We start from the raw sequence: 24,111 nt of genomic DNA, 5'->3' as shown, positions 1-24,111 counted from the left end.
CAGTCAAAAAATGTGTCTCACCCATCCATTGGTGAAGTTAAATGACCAAAGCACACCCATACACACATTTCCGACCAACCCGAGTGACATGTTGGTCCCAAAAAAAAAATAATAATAAAAGATCTTCGACATGCATACCTACCTGAATTCAACATTCAAACAAAATATACATAGGATCTCCAAGAAGATTTTTCTCTAGATCAAGAGCTTTGCACTCAATTTATTTGTGATTGTATGTATGTAACAAGATAATTTAGATAACAAAAGAATTACATAAAAAGTATGACCGATCCCTTTTAATGGTGTCTATATATATTTGAATATAGGATGATATAACTTAAATGCAGGATGTGATCCTGCTCAAAGCAATGGCCGTCTTTGACCCAGATGGGCGGCCCAAATGCTTGCTAATGAATTCCCCAGCCGACATGAGCTTGCTGAGGTCTACATTGGTCTTCACGCCGAGGCCGTTGAGCATGTACACAACATCCTCGGTAGCGACATTCCCAGAAGCACCCTTAGCATATGGACAACCTCCAAGGCCTGCAACAGATGAATCCACTGCGCTAATCCCCATCTGTAAAAAGCACAAATTTTCAGGTAATTCATTGAGTGAAAGGAAATTTCACATCAAGTGGAAGAAGTCATCCAGTGAAAAGTATTTGCAGAAGTTGTGTACAGTAATCTAGGTAGGAGTTTTTTTAGAGCTGCTATTGGCACCCCAATTTATACACCCCAATTAAAAATAAAGAAAATAAGTTAATAGTTGAGAACAAGTAAAATTTGGGGTGCCAATAGAAGCTCTCATTTTTTTTTGGCTAGATTTTTATAGTTTTTGTTTAGGATTTTATATCAGCCTAAACACAATTGTAAACTACTGAAATTCTTTGAACAGTGTTATATGTTTTGTAATTTTGAGATTATAATCCGAACCAAACCATGATAATTATTGAAGAATGTGTTTTAATCTTTAAATGGGGTGTCATACATAATTTAAGAAATTGGGGTCTAACAAGTAAAAGTTGGGATGCCAATAGCACCTCTCTTTTTTTTCTGTCTTGGAATGGGGGAAAGGGGTGTCATTTTTTTCTTTTCGTGCTGCTTTTATGGTTGTTATCTGTTTTATTTTGCCTTTCATAAAGCCCTACAATTAAGTATTATTATGTGAACAGAAAAAATAAAGAAAGAAAGTAGAATTGTGGATTTAAAAAAGGTACATTTTTATATCTTTGATACACATGGCTATACTATACATGTTCCAAAAATACGTAAAATTTGTAATATAATATGCCAACTTGCAAACAAGTGCCTCAAGTACCCTGCATGCTTAAGATACAGTTTCACCCCACCCACCCAAATAAACACAATTTTGGATGAATGGATGTCCACAAAAATGACATTCGGGTTTTTTTTTTTCTCTATTCATGTAGAAGGTAGCCTACCTGAAGGGATATCAAAATATTAGAGAGAGCTTGGCCATAGGTGTCATGGAAATGGACGGCGAGCTTCTCAACAGGAACAACAGCCATTACAGCTTCAAGCATTGGAATAACAGTACCTGTCCCAGGAAAGAATAAACAAAGAATGAAAAGCAGAAACAAGTGTTATACAGAATTTAATAAAACACAAATATCCAACAGGGAAAAGAAATTATATAGCTCTATCACATCAAATTAGACTTCATCGAGTTAGGGAATTAGTGAGCTACAAGTATTAGGTACTCATGGATATTCATAGGGGTATGCAGGTTAATGGAACAGTAACTCTACCATCTCCTTGGTGCCTTGTAAAATCAAACTAATGGTTCTTTAAAAAATATATAAGAAATTTATCATTTGTAGTTGTATTCCTTCATTTGCACAATATGTTTAGCACTGATGACTAACAAGTGACACAACTATATATTTCCACTGAGGTTAAATAGCAATGATACAATGTTGACCATTATCTGTGATCTGCCCACCACCACCATAAATGCTTCAAACCTATAATAGTTTTAGGTGAATCTAATCGATTCAAGCATTCAAAGTAGAAAAAAATCAACTCGACCCAATCCAATAACCACCCAAACGTTCTAGGGATGAAGCACAGGCCTCCTTTAGAACATTCACTAACCAAGTTGTCTCTTCAACAGTAAAAACCAGGTCACCAGCAGTGATTCAACCTTTTTACCTCTTTCCCAAACCCTGAAAGCTCTCAGGTTCTTGATCCAGGTTTCCTGAATCTCAAATAGTTTAGAATACACTTGGACTAGAAAACTCCACAAGAATCTGCTTCCCTTTTCTTCCACCCGCCTTCCAGCTCAAGCCTCTCATTTACCCCAAGAAATTCACACGAACTTGATCAAAATACTACAGATTTTTTAATTTAATTTCAGAAACATGAAGAAATGCCATGAGATACCTAGAAGAACAGCCTTCTTCAAAAGGAATGTGATGTGTGTGTGTTCTGTGCAAAGATGGGGGAACCCCAATTTTAAAAAACATGGATAAAGTCCTCTTTATAACAGTGAAGATGCAAGCAACGGCACAGAGATATATAGATAATGTTGTAATGGAAATGATGAATGCTTTGGTGCAACACTAGGTGAGAGCGTGCCCTGGCCATAATGGAGGTAGAGAGAGGCGTATACAACAAAGCATGCTGTAATAGCAGGACATAAATTAAAATATCTAGAATGTCCATATGATTTTAGTTTTGATAACAAAAAGTGGATAAAGTATGAGAGCTGCTCTTGGCACCCCAACTTTTACTTATTACACCCAGATTAAAAAATAAAGAAACAAGCGAAAGGTTGAGAATAAGTAAAAGTTAGGGTGCCAATAGAATCTCTCTCATTGCTCTTGCTAAATTTCTATTTTTGGGTTTAGGATCTTATGTGAGGCTAATCATAATTGTAAACAACTACTTAAATTGTCTGAAGGAGTGTTTAATGTTTTGTAATGTTGAGATTATAATTTGAGCAAAACCTTTGTAATCTTTGAAGAGTGTTTTAATCTTTGATTGGGGCGTGCTAAATAATTTAAGAAATTGGGGTGTAATAAGTAAAAGTTGGGGTACCAATAGCAGCTCTCTAAAGTATTTGTACCATCTTTTCCAAAACAAGGGAAAATATTATAATCACAATGGCACTTGGTCATAAATAGCCTGCATATGTGTCTGCGTGTGTGAAGCTTACATTTTGTTTCTGCAAGTTTCAGGACCTACACATGAAATGGAAACCCACAGACATGTGACCATATCAATGTAGATCATTGAGGTCTAGGCAACTGTGCCCGATCATCTGGTCAGGAGCCTCTGTTTCAGAAGATCAGAGATGGCTAAACCTTGAACAGCAAATCCTAACGATCATGGTAGGCCATCTTCTGGATGGGACAGAAGCTCACTCTGTTCAACCAAGCCATACAATCAAAAAGCCTTGTATAATTTGTAATTCAATATTTTACCTCTTGCGAAACAGGAATGGTTGGAGAGATCGATTGAGGAGGAGGTGTTGGTGGCAATTTGTTCTTTGAATGAAAATAAAGCCCGGAGTCTGGAAGGGATTTCTTTAGCCTTCTATAAGAAGTGTAGGGACATTGTCTCGGAAGACCTTATGAATGTGGTTTGGGATCTATAGGAGAGAAATTATTTGGACTATGGTTTGAATAATATCTTTGTGGCTCTAATCCCTAAGAAAGTCGAGGTGGAAGATATTGGTGATTTTAGACCCATTAGTTTGGTGGGCTCCATTTATAAGATCATAGCAAAAGTCCTCGAACGAGATTGAATGATGTTTTACAGGATTTGATAGGATAAGAACAGCGGGGGGCTTCCATTAAGGGCAGACAAATTCTGGATTCTACTCATAGCAAACAAATGCATCAATTCAAGAGTAAAGGATAAAAATCCAAGAGTTGTGCGCAAGATCGACATTCAGAAAGCATCTGATCAGGTGAGTTGGGATTTTCTGGAATACATGTTGGGTAGGGTGGGTTTTGGAGTGAGATGGATAGGATGAATTATGAAGTGTCTCCTCAACCTCCTTCTCGGATCTAGTTAATGGCAATCCCGCTGGCTTTTTTGAAGGGTTGAGACAACGTAACCCCCTCTCCCCTTTTATGTTTGCCATAATTATGGAGGCTCTGGGTAGGATGTTTTCTAGAGAGGTCAACATAGGTGTTTTATCAAGTTTCAGATTTGATGAGGGTGGTCCTTTGATTTCTCACCTCCAGTTCGCCAAAGATAAGATTGTTTTCCTTGAGGACTCAAGAGATTAGGTGCAGTATTTGAGGGCTCTGCTTTGTTGTTTTGAGGTTATTTCTGGTTTGCAAGTCAATCTCCATAAAAGTAGATTGTTTGGGGTCGGTTGTCGAATGAGCTTCTAACTTTGGCGGCCATTTTGGGATGTCGTCCCAATACCTTTGTCTTCTTACTTGGGTCTTCCGTTAGGGGCGGCTTATAGTAGCATAAGGATTTGGGATCAAGTGGTAGAAAGGATAGGTAATAGGTTAAATTTGTGGAAAGTAAGGTACTTGTCGAAGGAGGAGGGGGGAGTTGATTCTAACCAAAAGTACTCTTGCAAGCATCCCATACTACTTTATCTCTTTTTCTCGATGCCTAAGGTGGCAGAGGTTAAGCTAGAGAAGTTAATGAAGGGTTTTTTATGGAATGATAAGGAGGAGAATAGGAAGTACCATTTGATGAGGTGGAAAATTATATGTTCCCCAAAGAAGAACGGAGGTTTGGGGATTCGAGGTCTGAAAAGGATAAACAAGGCCCTTTGGGTAATTGGTTGTGGCATGTTGGGGAGGAGAGGAGTCTGTGGAGAAGAGTGATCAAAGCAAAGTATGGTGAGAAAACTGTTGTTGGGAGATTCGGGAGGCAAAGTCCTCCTATGGTTGCAGTGTATGGAAAGTTCGTAAAGTTTCTCGTGAGTTCAATAAGGGGTTTAAGCTTAAGATGGGAAAAGGGGATAGGGTGAGGTTTCGGGAAGACTAATGGTGTGGTAATTCGACTCTACTGCATCCATACCCTTGTCTTTATGCAACTTCTTTGAAAAAGAACACTTTGATTCAAGATTGTCTGATTTGAAATGGGTAAGAGTTCTCATGGAATTTGGGTTTTAGAAGGAACTTTAATGACTGGGAATCGTTCTTAAGGCTTGTTTCTTCTTTCCAATTTGTTAAAAATAAGGAGGACCAAAGAGAATGGAGCGAGTAAGGATAAAAGGTTCTCTATGCGCTCTTTCCACAAAGCTCTCTTGCCTCCTTTTGCTTTAGCTTTCTCGGAAATTGCAATTTGGCCTCCTCTTGTACCTTCTGAAGTTACATTCTTTGTTTGGCTAGCCTCTCCTGGGAGGGATTCTAACTTTGGACAACTTAATCAAACATGATCTTCAACTCCTAACTTTTGCTTCCTGTGCAAGAAGAATGGTGAATCTGGTAATCATATTCTTTTACATTATCCTTTCTCTTCCACAGTTTGGTCCCACATTCTGTCACTTCCAATTGGATTGGGTTTTCCCCTGTATTATTTTTTATCTTTTCGTAGGGTGGACAAATAATACTTCCATCAATAGAAAAAGGTGTTTGTGGGTTATCCTTCCTTCCACTATTTGCTGAGAGCTCTAAAAAGAGAGGAACAAAAGGGTGTTCCAGGGGGAGGAAAAGGCTCTCCACTAGGTTATTTTGGATATCAAGGGTTTACTTCTCTTATGGTGTAAACTTTGTAAAGACTTCCAAGGGGTGTTCTTTGAAGACTTTGTCTTCAAGTGGGAGTAGGTTTGCAATGCTTAATTCTTTGTGAGGGGGTAGTATTTGTTTTGCTTGCTTATGTTCTTTCCTTCTCTTTTGTTCTGTTTTGCTTCTTGTAAAGGGGCCACCCCAGCCTCTTCTAAGTTTTTTTCAGTAAATTTTTATACTTATCAAAAAAAGAAAAGGCGAAAATACATTGATTGAACAGTTCAGGTATGACCAAACCTATGGTGGTCTACTATTAGGACGGCTCTGGATTATGGCCTTGTGGCCAGGTGTATGACATCTGCATTAATGATAGAGTTTATGATTTTACTGCCTAGAATGAAAATCCTTAATAAGAATATTATGATTACTCGATGCTAAGGAGCATGACTGATCCAAAGCATAGCCTAATACGTGGGCACTCTGGATCGATAAGCATGTGATCATGTACAATGAGGTACACAACATATGGGCTGTCAAACATTACCTACATATCATATATAATTGTAAAATGCGAGACAAGTCGTGTTTTGTTTTTGGTTAAGATGATTTATCAGACATGTTAAATATGGTAGTTTATACAATGCAAACACTAATTAGTTAGGTTTAAAAAAGTTATGTTTTATGGTAATTTCATTTCTTGAACAAAATACATTCAACAAGTTCTTAATTGTCAATTAATATATTAAATTCAAAAGAGTAAAGTCGTTTAGAATACTACCAGGTGTACCAACCCCAATTGTATCACCAAGGGAGATCTCACAGCAACCCATATCATAAAGCTCTTTCACCACATATGCCACCTTTGACGGAGGTACTGCCCCTTCCATTGGACACCCGACAACACACGAAACATACCTTCCATTATAAAGTATCAATTACTTCATATCAGGCACCAATAAAAAAATAAGCTAGATGCTTCTTTCCAAACATTGATTACCATAAACAATATAATGGTCTTGAACATGCTTTTGAAAATCGAAATTAGAATGGAAATCGAGCAGAAAATAGAGAATTTGATCCTACCATTGATCAAAACCATGGGAAATCTTGATCATACTAGGAGTTCCAGTGGAAGTTTTATAATGAAAAATTCCATACATTGGAAATTCTCATCCCATGTCGAGTACTTTTTCTGATATTTATATCATGTATATTGATAATCACAAAAGAACAAGAGCATAATTTTTACTACTTGTACAAAGAAAAACTTGGGTTAGCCACAAGGATTCACTAACCCACCATTGAAAACATCTGTCCAGATTAATTTTCAAAACACACCCTTACAACTACTTAATTTTCACCCCTCCAATATCATCCATTACTATTTATCAAAAAAAAAAAAAATATCATCCATTACTTACAAAAGATCCCATCTTTATCTACGTCATTTCTTTCTTCCACATTTTAACTATGCAGTCATAGCAAGCATATAATGTCAGCAGAATCCACACCAAGAATATCCATTGTCAGATGTGCAATGAAATGTAGACATGGTCCAAGCTAAACATGTATACGTGAGATAACGAAGTCCTAACTGAGTTTCTAAAACAGACGGATTAGTTAGAACCATGTGTGATTTTAGGAGTTAACAATTAAGTAAATAAAAAAAATACTGAAATATCTGAGTCAACTAGATGTTCATCTGTCCAAGTAATCTCACAGAAATGAAGTAAACAACATGAACAGGGACTCAAGATTCTAAATGCACCTATTAACAAAGATATGGACCTGCCCGTATGTCTCCAACACACCAATCCCCACAAATTCAATTCACTTATCACATCTGTACAGTTTAATTCAAATGCCGAGAGAATTTTCTTTTAATATTTTGGTTCATTTTGAAATATACAGTACAAAAAATGAATTTAGATATCTGAAAACAAATTGATTGAAATAAACTTAATCTTTGGAAAAGGCCAAAGGGTTATGCATGTCGGTCAACATTAAGTGATTTGTTTGGTTGGTAGCTTCACAATTTACTAAATGAGAAAGATATAGATAGTAGCTATTGGCACCCCAACTTTTACTTATTACACCCCAATTAAAAGTAAAGAAAATAAGTGAATGGTTGAGAATAAGTAAAAGTTGGGCTGCCAATAGAAGCTCTCTCATTTTTTTGCTAGATTCTTTTTATCTTTTTGGGTTTAGGATTTTATGTGAGCCTCATCATAATTGTAAACAAGCATTGAAATTGTTTGAATTAGTGTTATAACGTTTTGCAATGTTGAGATTAGACTAATGATAAACTAACGCTCTAAACCTGATGCTCTTTGTACACTCTCTGACATGACATGTGAACAGAACCATAGATCTTTTTCTTTGGGATAGATCTTTTTACTTGTGTATCCCAAAGAAAAAGATATATGGTTCTATGGACTGCCCGGTCAGAGAGCATACAAAAAGCATCAGTTTATCACGACTCTTGAGATTATAATTTGAGCCAAACCTTTGACTTGTTTGAAGAGTGTGCTTTAATCTTTAATTTGGGTGTGATAAATAATTTAAAAAATTTGGGGTCTAATAAGTAAAAGTCGGGGTGCAAATAGCATTCCTTCCAGAAAGGCAGGAGAAGGAAGGGTTTTAATAGGAAATGGATAAGAACATACCCACGAACAGGAATTGAGAGATTTCTGGCAGCAGAAGCAACAGCACGATAGCGAGTGAGGCTATCTTCAATGCTACAATTAATGTTAGACTTAGAAAAGGATTCAGTGGCAGATGCAAAGATAGCAACTTCTTTAGCTCCAGCTGCAACTGCGGCTTCAAAACCCTAGAAGCATGCAATAAAAAATATTAACAATTCCCCTCACGAAAAATTTGCAGTTGTTTATGGTCTGCAATTTTAATTCTAAAAAGCTTTCTTACTTTCAGATTTGGTACTAATACAGGGAAACTAACTCCCTCCACCTTTTGGATTGCTTCCATTACATCCTTTGCATCTGCTAGCTGTAATATATAAATATAATAATTCAGATCCAGTTGCATTGAGTTCAGTTTGATGGAACTAAAATACTATTATGCTAATTAAAAGTAGGTACAATGCGACCCAAATCCAACAAACAACAAGAATCGTAAACCTGAAGTGACATTCATGCAAGTAATTTTGGAGTAAACTTAATTGCACATGAATGACAACCATATCGTCTATCGAAAAGTAGAATGATATTAGACCCACACGAGAATTAAAACTAAAACAAAAATTTGGAATGTTGGAAAATAGAAAAACTAAAAAAGATAATCATGGCTACAGATAAAATATTTATAAAAGATTTTTTTTATTCTTAATGAGTCCAATAACTCGGTGCTAGCAGGAGTCAAACCCAGGTCTATGGAATCATCACCCAAAGACTTTTACCAACTAAGCTAGCTAGAAACTATTAAATCTATAAAAGATTGCTTATGATATGGAAGTTTTTATTTTTGATAAGTGAGAGAAATTTTATTAGAAAGGAGGTCAAGGTGGCCTCCAAGAAGATACAAGAGCACACTTAGCTTCTCTCACAACAAGAAGACCCCACCTAAACAAGAAATCCTCAAAGAAGAAGCTTGTAAAATCCTCTGATTGCTTACACCAAAAGAAATCAAAACCTGATATATTAACCAAAGCATCTTCAACTGATTGATCGTTTCCAACAAAAGTGCACTCATTCCTTTCCTCCCACAAGTCCCAACAAATGGCAAAGGGCATGATATTCAAAAGAAACCTTTTTCAATAAAAAAAAATGATGAGGACTGCCAGCATTTTAGGAAATGAAGCATGGAGCTGGGTTGACACCAAGCAACATTAAATAAGGAGAAAAAATGAGACCATACTAAGGAAGCAAAATGACAATGCAATAACAAATGATCAATTGATTCCCCATCAACTTACACCATACAACAATAATCCACAATAATCATGCCCTTCGACTAAAGATGATCAATAGTTGGGAGTTTATAAAGAGCCGCTACCACATAAAAAATGCGACTTTAAAAGGTATATGTCATGCCTCAAAATCCTAACACGCATCCCCTTGATTAAGTGTTAGAATCTTGACGTGTGAGATATTTCTCATACAATGATAAAAACATATAACTCAATAATTTCAAACAACAATACCATATATTACAGCAGCAGCATATAATTATAATCTCAGATAATCTGTTCTCTAGTTTCTCTCTTTCCTCTTCTTCTTCTAGAACTAATCTACAACTATAAATAAAGGGAGTTGTGAGATTAGGATTAATCAACCCTTCTCCCATTATTTATATATTAACTATTCAGAATTACAAACTCGTCCTCATAATACTAGAAATTAGTTAGACCTCCTCTAATATACTCAAAATATCAAACTTAGCTATTTCTACACTCCCCCTCAGTGGGGCATAGATATCAATCATGCCCAACTTGCTAAGAGCTTCAACCAATTTCTTCTTTGGAACCCCTTTAGTCAATACATCTGCCAGTTGATCTTTAGATTTCACATAAGGAAGACAAATAATTTGGGACTCCACTTTCTCTCTAATAAAGTGTCTATCAACCTCAATGTGCTTTGTACGGTCGTGTTGAATCAGATTGAGAGCTATATTGATAGTTACCTTATTATCGCAATAGAGTCTCACAAGTTCAGCCACTATAAAGCAACCACGGTTTGTTTCTTATTTCTCCGAGTAACTAAATTACCTCCAACGAAAGTGCAATACCCCAAAGTTGATCAACGATCTTCTTTAGTTCTAGCCCAATATGTATCTATGAATGCTTCTATTTTGAAATGGCCATGATTACCATATAAATTTCCTTTCTCGGAATGGCCTTCAAATACCTAAGAACTCTTTCTGCCGCTTCTAGGTGAGAAGTTCATGAGACATGCATGTACTGACTAATAGCATTAACCGCATAGGCTATGTCCTGTCTAGTCAACTGCAAATAAAGAAGACATTCCACCAATCTCTGAAAATTGCCCAACATCTGTTGATAATTCTCCTTCCGTGTCATCAAGCTTCTGATTCGGATCCATTGGAATATCTGCAGGTTTGGTGCTGAATTTTCTAGTATCACGAAGTAAGTCCAACACATACTTACATTGGGAAATAAGTATAACTTTCTTGGACTAAATTACCTCAATGCCAAGAAAATATATAAGATCTCCCAAGTCCTTAATTTCAAATTCATAAGCTAAAATTTCTTCAACCTTTGTATCTCATGGGGGCAATTTCTCATAACCACAATATCATCAAAATACATGATGAGGATTGGGATCAATTCCTTCTCCTTTTTCACAAGAGAGTATGATCTGCATGACTCTGAACGTTAGCCACATGTTTCACTACTTTGCTAAATCTATTGAACCAGGCCCAGGGAAATTGTTTCAACCCATAAATGGATTTTTTTAATCTACACACCCTTCCTTTGCTTTTTGGAGTCTGAAAACCTAGAGGAGGATTCATGTATATTTTTTCTTCTAGTTCTCCATTTAAAAAAATATTTTTCACATTTAACTAATGTAAAGGCCAAGATAAATTTGCAACAAGGGATAACAACACCCTAATAGTGTTCATCTTGGCTACAAGTGCAAACATTTCTGTATAATCAATCCCCTAGGTCTGAGTATACCCTTTAGCTACAAGTCTTTCCTTGTACCTTTCCACTGTGACATCTATTCTGTGCTTTATAGTAAACACCCACTTGCAGTCCATTGACTCTTTTCCTTTTGGTGAAGTTACCATTTCCCAAGTATTATTTTTTAATAGAGCATCCATTTCTTCTTAGATTGTGATTTTCCATTCAAGGCTTCTACAACACTATGAGGAACGGGAATAGAAGATATAGAAGACACAAAGGCACGATATGCAAGGGATAATGAAGAATAGAATATGTGGTTAGAAATAAGGTGCGCTGTGCAGGAATGTATTCCCTTACGTAAGGCAATAGGAATTTCAAATTAGTAGAATTAACAGGAGCAACAGAAAAACTATTACCTGGCACTGGGGAATCCAACTAGTTAGTGTGATCAGCGAGAGTCTCTTGTTGGATTATCTTATGACGACGAAAAAAAACTTGTAACTCTTTTCTTTTGTCAATTGACTCTCCAGACAAAGGCACATAAGATGAAGTATTACATATATCAGTCGATAGAGGAGCTACAACAGGCAAAGGTAAGGAATTTTGATTATGCCGCTCTTCCATACTCATCATCTCCCCTTGAGAGAGAGGCAGTAGAACGAAAGTACAGAGTAGACTAAAAAAAAGTGATATCTCTAATGACATATCGTTTCCCAGTGGATGGATCCAAACACTTGTATCCTTTCTGAGTTAATGAATATCCCAAGAAAACATTTTGAATAGCCTTAGCATCTAACTTTGTATGATTAAGACCAAAAAAATGGATGAAGTAAAGACAACCAAAACCACGAAGAGGCAAATGAAAAGGAGAATACCTGGAACTAACAGTTGAAGGAGAGACAAAAAATGCAAGACCCGGAATGGCATACGATTGATAAGATATGTAGCAGTAAGTAGAGTATCACCCCAAAACTTCTTGGGAACAAACATGGATAGACACTTCCGTCAAACTACTTCTAGAAGATGATTCTTTCTCTCTGTTACACCATTTTGTTGTGAAATGTAAACACATGAACTTTGGTGAACAATCCCATGCTCTACAAGGTACTATTTCAAATCGCCTTCAAAGTATTCTTGAACATTATCCGATCTGAAAATTTTTATGGACTTGTCAAATTGAGTTTGAATCATTTTGTGAAATAATTTTATCTGTCTTGGAATGTCATCTCTAATGTAAATCAAGTAGGTCGAAGTATATCTACTATAGTCATCCACAAAAGAAATAAAATATCGGTATCCCCCTTTAGCTATAACAGGTGTTGGTCTTCATACATCAATGTGCACAATTGTAAAAATAGAAGATCTTTTGTTACTTGGATAAAAAAATATTTTACAATGCTTGACTAACTGACAGACTTCACATCATGAAAGTCTATTAGAGCCAACATCAGATCTTCCTTAATAAACTCCCACCTGAACTTATAAAATGCCATAGAAAAGTCATCTGGCTCGGAGGCCTTATCTCCATACATGTTGTCAAAAGCCTAAAAGATCTCATCCTCTGTAAAAGGCCATTCTACCCAATCCCTCAACTCCTATGAGATATACTCGGCCTCCAAATTATCCAAGAACAGACGATTAGGGCATTCTTCAATGTAAAGGTTCTAGTAGAACTTCACGATCGCTTCTTTAATGCTAAAATCATCATCTACCAACCTTTCATTGACCCGATGAAATTGGACCTCTTTTGGGAATTTGCTACTTCGTGGAAAAACTTGGTATTGTTATCCCCCTCTTTGGGCCATCTCACCCCTTGACTTTTGCCTCCAACTTATATTTTAGAGAAACGATACTTTTTGAAAATCCGATCTTAAGTTGGCTTGAGAAGCCCTTTTCTCCAATGAAAGCAGCCCCTCTCTCTCTCTCTCTCTCTCTCTCCTCTTCATTCATGTCTAGCTTCTCAATCTCCTCCAACAAAGCTTCCTTCCTAACTTCTACTCTCCCAAAAGTTTCATTGTTCAAAACATTTAACTTCTCCTTGAGAACTTTTAACTTCTACCTAAACCTAGCCCTACCTGATACATCGAAATTATTCCACCAAGCTATTAACAAATCAAAGAAACTTTCATGTTTGAGCTACATATTTCAACTCGATCCTACAAATCATTTAAACTATCTTGTCAATTGACTCGGAAACTAATCAAGTAGATTAGTAAATTTGTCGACTAATATTTAAGATTCATATCGTAAGAGTTATATCCACAAGGAGACAATATAGAAATATTTCATATATTACATAAAATTACATAAAAGCTCCAACGTTTAAGTACGTACATGTACATATACATATACATATACCCTATTTGTAGTCCCGCTAGAGCCCATGTGTATAACATTTGGAAGCTCCAACTGTTCGTTTAGTCATCCTCAATACGATGATCATCACCACCAAAAGCCAGTCAATTCAAACTATATTAACTATATAAAAAGGCTGACTTAAATTAACAGTTCAGAATTTTCGAAGTCAAATCAACTGTTAAAGAAGTTACTGTGTAAGAACATATCACAAAATTTGTGAGGATGATCTCCAAGGTATGGACATTCGCCATACAGTTGGATCTCTAACATAATATTCATATGAATCCTACAAATGGTAGTACAAATAGTGTAAGTATAGACTAACCATTGAAGTTGGTCTATTAACACTCACAAACTTTACCAACTTACCAAGCTGGCACCTTCAACATTTGACAATATAAGTACAACAAAGGAACAGATCATTGAAGTTACCTACACAAGTGGACATAATCAACTAAAACCATTTATAAATAAATAAATAAATAAAAATCTGAAATACCTGTGGTACCCATTTTGGTGAGACAAAGCTCGTAGCCTCAAGAACACGCAATCCAGAAGAGACAAGCCTTTGTATCAGTCCAATCTTTACAGCCGTAGGTACAATATTTTTCTCATTTTGCAATCCATCTCTTGGGCCAACTTCCACAATCTTTACAAACCTTGGTATACCTCTTAAAAACTGTGGTACCAAATAAACCACGTAGAAAAGAGAACAATGAAAAAGAGAATGTTAACATTAAATGGCATCTTGTCACGTCAGTCCTCAATCCTAAGGGTTTTGGCCTAAAATAGCGAAATTATGTTTTAAGAGAAGGTTATTGACTTACATTACCAAAACTAGAGTTTATGCCTTGTGGTAGGATACTGAAACTTAATGACTCAGCAACATTACATAGCTCATGGCTAAACAGAAATAATAAATTCAACACAAAATGGATATGGAGGCAACATATTCAAAATGAATTTATTAAAAAAAAAAAAAACTGTAACTAACATTGTATAAACTTGTAAGTACAGATCCTTGATCAAATAAATTATGTCATAAAATGGAGAAAAACTAGGAAATTTATTGATCATACAGGTTTCATTGGCAGAGCAATAGAAGTGAAACACTTCACAAATTATCATTATTTTATTTTATTTTTGGATGGGTAAGCTGGACTTGAACCCACAACTTCAGAGTTGCTTTTGCAATGTGTCAAACCAACTGAACTATGGGTCTAAAGCCCTCGAAACAACACTTCACAAATTTCAGATAAACAAAAACTGAAAAATTAAATACATGGGATTCTCAACAATGGAAAATAAATAAATAGAAGGGGCACTTGGAATTTCAGAGCACCTTATTCGTTAGATTCCGTATGTCCTTGCCATTGCATTGGGAGCTATACGGACGATCTGGCAAATAGCATGAATCAAAAATACTTTCAGATACCCTATGGTTCCTACCCATGCTTGAAGTCCTCAGTTTTAAGGAGTCTCCCCGAAAAATGTCCCTTGTTTGTCTTTTCCATGGGAATGTCTCCCCTGGGTACTCTTCACTGCAAAAGAAAACGTCATTAATGTTACTTTTCATGGCAAATAAAACAATTCAATATGATAAATGATAAACATAGATATATATATATATATATATATATATATATATATATATATATATATATATATATATATATATATATATATGCATATGCCAAAACTTTCCGTATTAAAAGAGAAAAGGAATGGCCAAGATGACCATACCAAATAAGAGGCACAAGATACAACAAGAAAGAAAAAAAAAACGACAACAACAATATGCTCCTGTTTTTATTATAAATGTTCTTCTAATATTCATACGACCAAATCAAGAAAAAAAATCTTCTGACTATGTAAAATAATTAATAATAATTTCTCTTGCAGTTGCTTTAGTCATTGTTCAAAATCTTGCTCTACTTTGGAATGTTTTGGCTATAAGATATATAGGTGTCTGAGATACCAGAATGAAACAATCAAATTTGTTCCGTACACATGTTTATTTAGCACTGTATTGTTTGTCACATGGTACTTAAGGAACAAGCAGAATTTATTATACATGCAAGAATTTATTATGACCCACTTTCAGGTGGTGCTTTCTCTACTGCACCAGTACATAAATGTGATGTGTCAAGTCCAAGGAGCCAACTTTGGCTCAAAAAAAGTCATAAGAAGGTGCACATACTTGAAACGGTTGTCTTCATTTTTATTTTTTTCTTTTGTGTGTGTGTGTGTGTTAATTGCGGGGGGAGGTGGGCATAGTTAGGAAGGTGGGGCTTCAATCCCCGGTCCGAGGTATTACCCAACCACAATACCACTCATAGGTTTTACCAACTAACCAAGGTGACAATAGTCGTATTTTTGGTGAGACCTTTTTTTTGTATGGGTATATTTTGGGCAAGACTAAGTCATAACTTTGCCTTATATTGCTTTGATCAAAATTTTAAAATGAAATAATACAGAACTAGCATGTTTTGTTCAGCTGATTCAATCTTTGGGGCAAGGCTTCAATGATGATGATGGCATAACATAGAAGTAAATTACTGTAAAAAAAAAATTATCGATAAGCCTATTTTTAATGAGTTCGGTAACTAGGTGCTAGTGGGATTTGACCCCAAGTCTCAGGAATAATCACCCAAAGACTTTACCAACTAAGCTAGCTAGCACCTGCGTTTTTTGTTTTTCTTTTCTTCTTTTTTTCCTTCTTTTTTTTGTAACAAACGGCTGACAAAATTACAATTTTGCACGGAGATTCCTGATATGGTAGGATAAAAGTAGAAGGAATGAAATTCCGACCTGAAAAGTTGCCTACCTCCTAAAATGTGCACATGCCAAATTTTTTATCTTCCAAAATCAAAATACATGCATAGATAAGAGCCTCTAATAAAATATAGTGACACCATGCTTTATAATTTGTTTTTTTAACTTAAAAAAACCAATATGATACTATTTACATCAATGCCAAATACAATGAAACTCTTAATGTTTGCCAACCTTTTAAAATATAAGATTTATTATAACATACTATTAAGGGAAAAGGAAAAAAAAATTGAGGAAGACCAAGGTATTAAATTTCGATTTCGGTGTCTATTTCGGTTAGTCAAGAAATGGAAATATTTCAATTAGTGTGGAAATTAATACAATTTTTGGACATGATAGAAATATTGAAGAAATGTTCATTGATCCTATAGGAAATGATAAAATAGGCACTAAAACACACCCATTAAGTCATCAAGATACAATAAAGAACCATATGGATTGTGAAATTGAAGAACAACATCTTGCTACACTGAAATAACAATAATAATTTGCGTTAGCCGTTAATGACATACAACTTAATGTGTACAACATTGAAATGAATAAACTATTAAATTGCATTCAAGTGTTATTATAATTTCTTATTTTTGGAATAAGTATGAATAAGTTGCTAATGTATCCAACTAATTAAAACATGGCTAATTGTGTGCTTGTTATATAGACGTACCAATACACTTAGAATAATCAAAATAAGATGAAATAGATAAGATAACTAACTAATCATAATTCATTTATACCAACGGATGAATGTTATGGGCAATATTTTATTAGTAAATACAATGTGTAATTTACAAGTTCTTTCTAAAAGCAATTATAATTTTTTTCAAAAACAAAATAATTCGGTCGAAGTTTACTATTCCTCGAAATATTGCATTTTTATACTTAAAATTTGATATTTCGATTGAAATTCACTAGTCATCGAAATATTTTGTGAAATGAATAGTGATTTCCACCAAATATATACAAAAAAGAAATTGTCGGTTAAATTTTGTGTCGGAACATGTGATAATGGAAATATGTCAAAATTTAATATTATAAGGAAGACACAAGAGAAGAAAAAATCTATATTACCACAGGTTACGAGAAAATTACATAAAAAGCATCCATGCGATATTAGTACCTAATGTGTCATCTATGCTAGACATGTTAAGATACCCAAACATAAATTGTCTACCACCATGACAATTTCTTACAAGTATGCAAAGGAAAAGCGAGTCATCATCTCAAGAATAGAATTAGTTTACTAATGGTAACAACATGAGATAGAAAATAAAAACAAACAGTCAAGGACAAAGAGTTAAAACTTAAAAATTTTCCAAGTCCGGTTTTGAAGTGGCCAGGCAGCTTCAAAATTTTGTAGGAACACTCCTGGTAACATGACACATGGCTTTTTGTATTTATTTCCCGCCCTTACTTTTTGTTAATATTTGGGATACATCCTTGGAGATGCCACATGTAATTCAAAGGAGAGGGTTGATGCCAAACAGTGAGGGGAGATAAGAAAATATAGGGGTTTAGGATATTTTAGTTGGGGATTGGGTTAAGGATTTGGGCTAGGATAGGGTAAACCATAAAGTAAAATATTTTTTTTTGCAATTATGACGGGATAGATGAAAAGGGTTAAAGATTTGTGGGGTAAGGAAATGGCTAATGGTTAAAGACTTGTAGGTTTCAAGAATCGAGAAAAGAGTTTCAAGAATCAAGAAAATCAAAAACAAGGAACTAAAAGAAAATCAAGAAAAAAATAGAATATCAAAATTAAAATTTAAAAAAAAAATAAAAATAAAAAGATAGAACCTTGGAATCACACCAAGAATGGTGAACTCACTTCACTCCGTTAAAGAGACTCATTCTTTTTTTTTTTTATAAGCGTAAAGAAACTCATTCTTTATTCATCAAATCTTCATTGTTCATTAATAATAATAATAATAATAATAAACCCTAATACAATCTATATAAAGAAAATAAATCAAGAAACCTAGTCAAACTAAAATACCAAATAAATAAAATTAATTTTCGTAACTTTCTCTCTCCTTATTTTCAAACTCTAATAAACTTAAATAAAAGACAAACTAAAGTTACCAAATTGCCCCTAAATATTATACTAGGACCATAAAATAAACTCAAAAAACATAAAATTAAAGTTCTAAAATAGAATTCTAAATAAAAACTAAAATCTACTCTTCAAAATTTGATGTCCCCATGAAGAGTTCTACCAAATCTTTGAAGCAAGATGGCCGCTTCAAAGTTTTTCCAATTTTTCCACTACAACATGTCTAAATTTCTCTTCGTCAAGCATAACCCACGCACACTAATAAATAAATAAAAGAAAAAGAAATAAAAAGTAAATTAGAGAAAAGGAATTTTTCTTACTAATAAAATGTTGATCATACTATAACCAAAATATTCAGCTTAGTAAAGATGCACTTACTTGCAGTTGTTGGATGAGCTGCAATTCCTCCCCTCAATCCAGCAGTTTCCCATTCCCATTTCATCTACTCGAGGCCTGCAAGCACTAGAGGAGAACTTTCGAAGTCTATCCACACAACTCTTGTTTTGCAAGTTGTCAAGACTAAGTGGTTCCTCCAAACTCGACATATTGGAAATGGATGTGAAAAGGGGAACTGGAATAAATGAATGAGAGAAGTAAGTGTTCCACCATGAACAATTACGCACGGCCTTAGTTGTTATCATTAGGTCAGCAGCAGTACATGAAGCATTCATTCGTCTCAAGAAAATACTATTCAAGTACATTTCTAGAATTCAAAGTACCTGATTTCAATTCAAGAAATTTCTTTTATAAGGGACGGGAAAAGATTTTAAATCACGGCATGTTTTAATAATCTTCTCAAGCTTTCGTAAGAAATGAAGAACAGATTTTATAAAACATGTAATGTTTTCTTCATTTTAAGTAAAGTTTTTTGAAGAAAAAAAAAAACTCAGTATCTAAAGGCGTAGTCACAAAATTCTCCAAATTTTTCCTAAAATTCTCCAAATAAGGGACTAACTGATTAATTTGATGAATTAATAAATGATTTATTGATTGATAGAGGAAATACAGTAAAACTGAAACCCTTCAACCTCAACATTTTATTTTCTTCAACATTCAAATTTCAAGAACATGATATTCCTGAAATTTTCCAGATCCTTTTTCACAAATTGAATAGGGAACTTGAAAAGTTCAAACCATTAAATCATAAAATATCAAATAGAAATTGGAAATGTTGATAGAAATAATGTCTTTTGATTAGAATAAAAATTCTAAACCAAAAACTACTAATAAAAAACAACAGAAAATATTCACAACCCTTGAACAAAAATGAAAATTCCAATAATGTTAGACCCCAAATCAATCTTCTAAACATTTAATAAACGAAATAAAATCTATCAAACACCTATAAACTAAATAAAAATGTAAAACATAATTTTTATTCTCTTTCTGCTTTTACAATAAAGGATCAACCCACAACAAAGGATCGAATAGATAGTCAGTTAAACATCTAGGGCATGATTCATCTGCAAATTTCAATAAATAAATAACAGAAATTTTAGTAAGAAGAAACGAACAGACCTGAAATCGAGTCACGGCCTGTAAAAAATAGAATAATCAAGACAGACTAAGAGAAGCCAAGTTCGAATTCTAGGGCTTCTGAATCGGATGCAAGAAGAGAAGCCTTAGAGAAAAAGATTACAAAATAAATTTCTTTTTTGTTTTATTGGGTTAGATGAAATGACAATGAACGTTATTAAGTTTGTTTGGTAGATGAAATGTTTCTCTTTTAAGCTATCATTAATACGCCACTACATACTACGAGAGACAGAGAGAGAAGAACCGGTAGGTGACATTCGGTTGGAAGTCGACCCTTTGTTTCCTCGGCGATTAAAACCCAGGATCCGACGATGAATGCGATATTTTAAATAAAAATTAATTTTGTGCTGTTTTCAATATACACACACACAAAAAGAGAGAGAGAGATTTAGCTGGCAAACCCAACTCTTGCATTTTTATTATAAAAACTCCCTTGGAGTTTTGACAACTCCAAGGGAAACTTATTTTATTAAGCTTGTTACAGAGCAAACCCTACAGTGGTATCCATGTCATAAAATTCAAATTTATGATGTTAATTTGTTACTCAATATACCAATATAACTTAGAATGGATTCTAACTGCAATAATTTGTGGAAAATAAAAAATGTGATCTATTGTCACTAGGTTATAAAAGACAAAATTTTAAGAACTTTGAAAAAAAAATATTTTTACCGTTAACTTTAGTTAAAATTTTGGGAGTTCGTTAGTCATTCATTTTTAACAGATATGATCAGGGTCTAGTAAGTGGTTTCTAGAACTCTTATTGCATGAACTTTATAGATAAAATATACATTGAAGCCCCTTATTAAACATAGTGCATTATTGGTTCATAATAATTATTATTTTTCATAAAATGATATATTTTGAAAACTAATTACTGTTATTTTCATGTAATAAGAAAAAATCGTAAATTTTCAAAAATAAATCAGAAAATATCGGATCAATGTTGTCTCTGTAGATCGATTCTTACTTGCCAAAGTTATTATTTTATTTTGTCATTAATCTACACCAAACAACCTACAATCAAGTTCAAAAAGGGTTTCTTTTTTGAATTTTTTATTTATTTTGAATCTAAGTTTTTCCATGAAACTTAGAAGGTCGTATTGTTGGATTGCTAATTTGATCATCTAGAAGGTTCGAAATCTTATTAAATAAGTCATGGTAGCATAATTCATAAAGTAAGGTTTGTCAAAGTAATGAACTTGATAAAATAAAGGAGTTTTTGTAATAAAATTACAACAAATAGACATGCCGATAAATATCTCCAAAATATATAGGAAAAGGTTTCATGGACGAAGGGACCATGTAAAACATGGACCGAGGTTCACATTTGAGCCACATGAACTACCGCATTGGTCCAAATGACAACTTAGCATCTTGTTTGTTGCTAGATTGACCATGAAAAAAAAAAGAATTCTCCCAAAAAAATATTTCTTAGCATTGGATCTTGAGTTGAAAAATGGATGGTCATTGAACTCTAAAATTTAAATCCAACAGTTAAAAATTCTCTTTTTTTAATTACAATTTTTTAGAATGCATAAAATTTTATGCTCTATATACATGTGGTCCATCTCTCTCTCTCTCTCTCTCTCTCTCTCTCTCTCTCTCTCTATATATATATATATATATATATATATATATAGGGTCAGGTTCAAAGGACAACCATTTCTACACACATGTAGACAACGTGTTTTGTCTTATATGGGCAAAACTTGTAACCCCATCAAAATTGATTTACAAAAATTGGACGGTCTATAATTTTTCAACAAAAATTGGACGGTCTAGAAGTTTCATAATGAGTTGATTTTTGGCAAGGATGATCTCCTCACCACAGAGATCATCCTCACAAAAAATCAGCCCATTCCAAATATTTTTGCCCATATAAGACAAAACACGTTATCTATATGTGTGTTGAAATGGTTGTCGTTTGAACCTGATATATGGGTCAGGTTCAAACGACAACCATTTCAACACACATATAGATAACGTGTTTTGTCTTATATGGGCAAAAATGTTTGAAATGGGCTGATTTTTTGTGAGGATGATCTCTGTGGTGAGGAGATCATCCTTGCCAAAAATCAACTCATTATGAAACTTCTAGACCGTCCAATTTTTGTTGAAAAATTATAGATCGTCCAATTTTTGTAAATCAATTTTGATGGGGTTACAAGTTTTGGAATGGGATGATTTTTTGCCAGGATGATCTCCTCATCACAAAGATCATCCTCACAAAAAATCAGCCCATTCCAAACATTTTTGCCCATATAAGACAAACACGTTGTCTATATGTGTGTCGCAATGTGTGTCGTAGGAACCCGACCCTATATATATATATATATATATATATGTGGGAAATGTTCAGCAACAAACATTTTTCAAAACATGGGTTAGAGGTTTTGGAATGAGCTGATTTTTGGTGAGGATGATCACTACGATGAGGAGATCATCATCACCAAAAATCAGCCCATTCCAAAACTTCTAACCCCATCAAAAATAGTTTACAAAAATGGACGGTCCATGATTTTTCAACTTGTAAACATGGGGCTAGAAGTTTTGGAATGGACTGATTTTTGGTGAGGATGATCTCCTCACCGTGGAGATCATCCTCACCAAAAATCAGCCCATTCCAAAACCTCTAACCCATGTTTTGAAAAATGTTTTGCCAAAATGTTTGTTGCTGAACGGGACCCTATATATATATATATATACACACACACACACACACACACAACACACACACACACACACAAACAGTATTCCGTAAACAACGTTTTGCCCTATATGGCAAAAGGTTTCGGAATGAGTTGATTTTTTGTGAGGATGATCTCTATGGTGAGGAGATCATCCTCACAAAAAAGTCAGTTGATTCTAAAACTTCTAATCCTCTAAAAAGGGGTTACAAACTAATAGTTAAAATGAATCGTCCATGATTCTTCAACTTATAAATTAGAACTAATACTTTCAGAATAAATTGATTTTTCGTGAGGATAATCCCCTCACCATAGAGATCATCCTTACAAAAAAAAAAAAATTAGCCTATTTTGAAACTTTTTGCCTAAATAAGACAAAACATGTTGTCACTCTATATTATATATATATATATATATATATATATATATATATGGATCAGGTTCAAAGGACAACCATTTCTACACACATATAGACAACGTGTTTTGTCTTATATGGGCAAAAATGTTTGGAATGGACTGATTTTTGTGAGGATGATCTCTGTGATAAGGGGATCATCCTGGCAAAAAATCATCCCATTCCAAACTTGTAACCCCATCATAATTGATTTACAAAAATTGGACGGTCTATAATTTTTCAACAAAAATTGGACGGTCTAAAAGTTTCATAATGAGCTGATTTTTGGCAAGGATGATCTCCTCATCACAGAGATCATCCTCACAAAAAATCAGTCCATTCCAAATATTTTTGCCCATATAAGACAAAACACGTTGTCTATATGTGTGTAGAAATGGTTGTCCTTTGAACCTGACCCTATATATATATAGAACAGCGTTCCTAAGACTCATATTGGGACTCACATTGCGACACACCGTTTTGTCTTATATGGGCAAAAATATTTGGAATGGGCTGATTTTTTGTGAGAATGATCTCTATGGTGAGGAGATCATCCTTGCCAAAAATCAGCTCATTATGAAACTTCTAGACCGTCCAATTTTTGTTGAAAAATTATAGATCGTCCAATTTTTGTAAATCAATTTTGATGGGGTTAGAAGTTTTGGACTGGGATGATTTTTTGCCAGGATGATCCCCTCATCACAGAGATCATCCTCACAAAAAATCAGCTCATTCCAAACATTTTTGCCCATATAAGACAAAACGGTGTGTCGCAATGTGAGTCTCAATATGAGTCTTAGGAACGTGACCCATATATATATATATATATAGGGTCCCGTTCAGCACCCTAAGCTTTACCACACACTTTAACAAACGTGTTTTGTCCTACATGGGTTAGAATTTTTGGAATGGGCTGATTTTTGGTGAGGATGATCTCTATGGTGAGGAGATCATCCTCACCAAAAATCAGCTCATTCCAAAAC

The 24,111-nt window shown here is 34.4% G+C and overlaps 1 protein-coding gene across 5 annotated transcripts; it reads right to left on the bottom strand.

Moving 5' to 3' along the window:
• Positions 1–178: 178 nt before the first annotated feature.
• On the bottom strand, positions 179–20,405 carry LOC147400474 (Aldolase superfamily protein). 5 transcript variants are annotated; one of them, XM_086446168.1, is made up of 9 exons: positions 20,318–20,405; positions 18,887–19,227; positions 14,966–15,164; positions 14,123–14,302; positions 8,589–8,669; positions 8,330–8,493; positions 6,442–6,578; positions 1,443–1,558; positions 179–577 (listed from the first exon to the last, which is right to left on the bottom strand). In XM_086446168.1, the coding sequence occupies exons 2-9, from the start codon at positions 19,207–19,209 to the stop codon at positions 338–340; spliced, it is 1,440 nt and encodes a 479-aa protein (XP_086302294.1). In that variant the 5' UTR covers positions 19,210–19,227; positions 20,318–20,405; the 3' UTR covers positions 179–337. The 5 variants fall into 5 exon arrangements, with proteins under 5 accessions (XP_086302294.1, XP_086302297.1, XP_086302293.1 ...); XM_086446171.1 differs by having other exon boundaries at positions 18,887–19,079; positions 20,318–20,386; XM_086446167.1 differs by lacking the exon at positions 20,318–20,405 and adding an exon at positions 20,027–20,293.
• Between the last annotated feature and the right edge of the window lie 3,706 nt (positions 20,406–24,111).

Source organism: Akebia trifoliata, chromosome 6 (assembly GCF_017979445.1).
Source record: "Akebia trifoliata isolate Shusen 1 chromosome 6, ASM1797944v1, whole genome shotgun sequence".
NCBI classification, from domain to species: domain Eukaryota; kingdom Viridiplantae; phylum Streptophyta; class Magnoliopsida; order Ranunculales; family Lardizabalaceae; genus Akebia; species Akebia trifoliata.
Note: the sequence above shows the minus strand (reverse complement) of the source record. Positions and strands in the feature narration are given on the sequence as shown.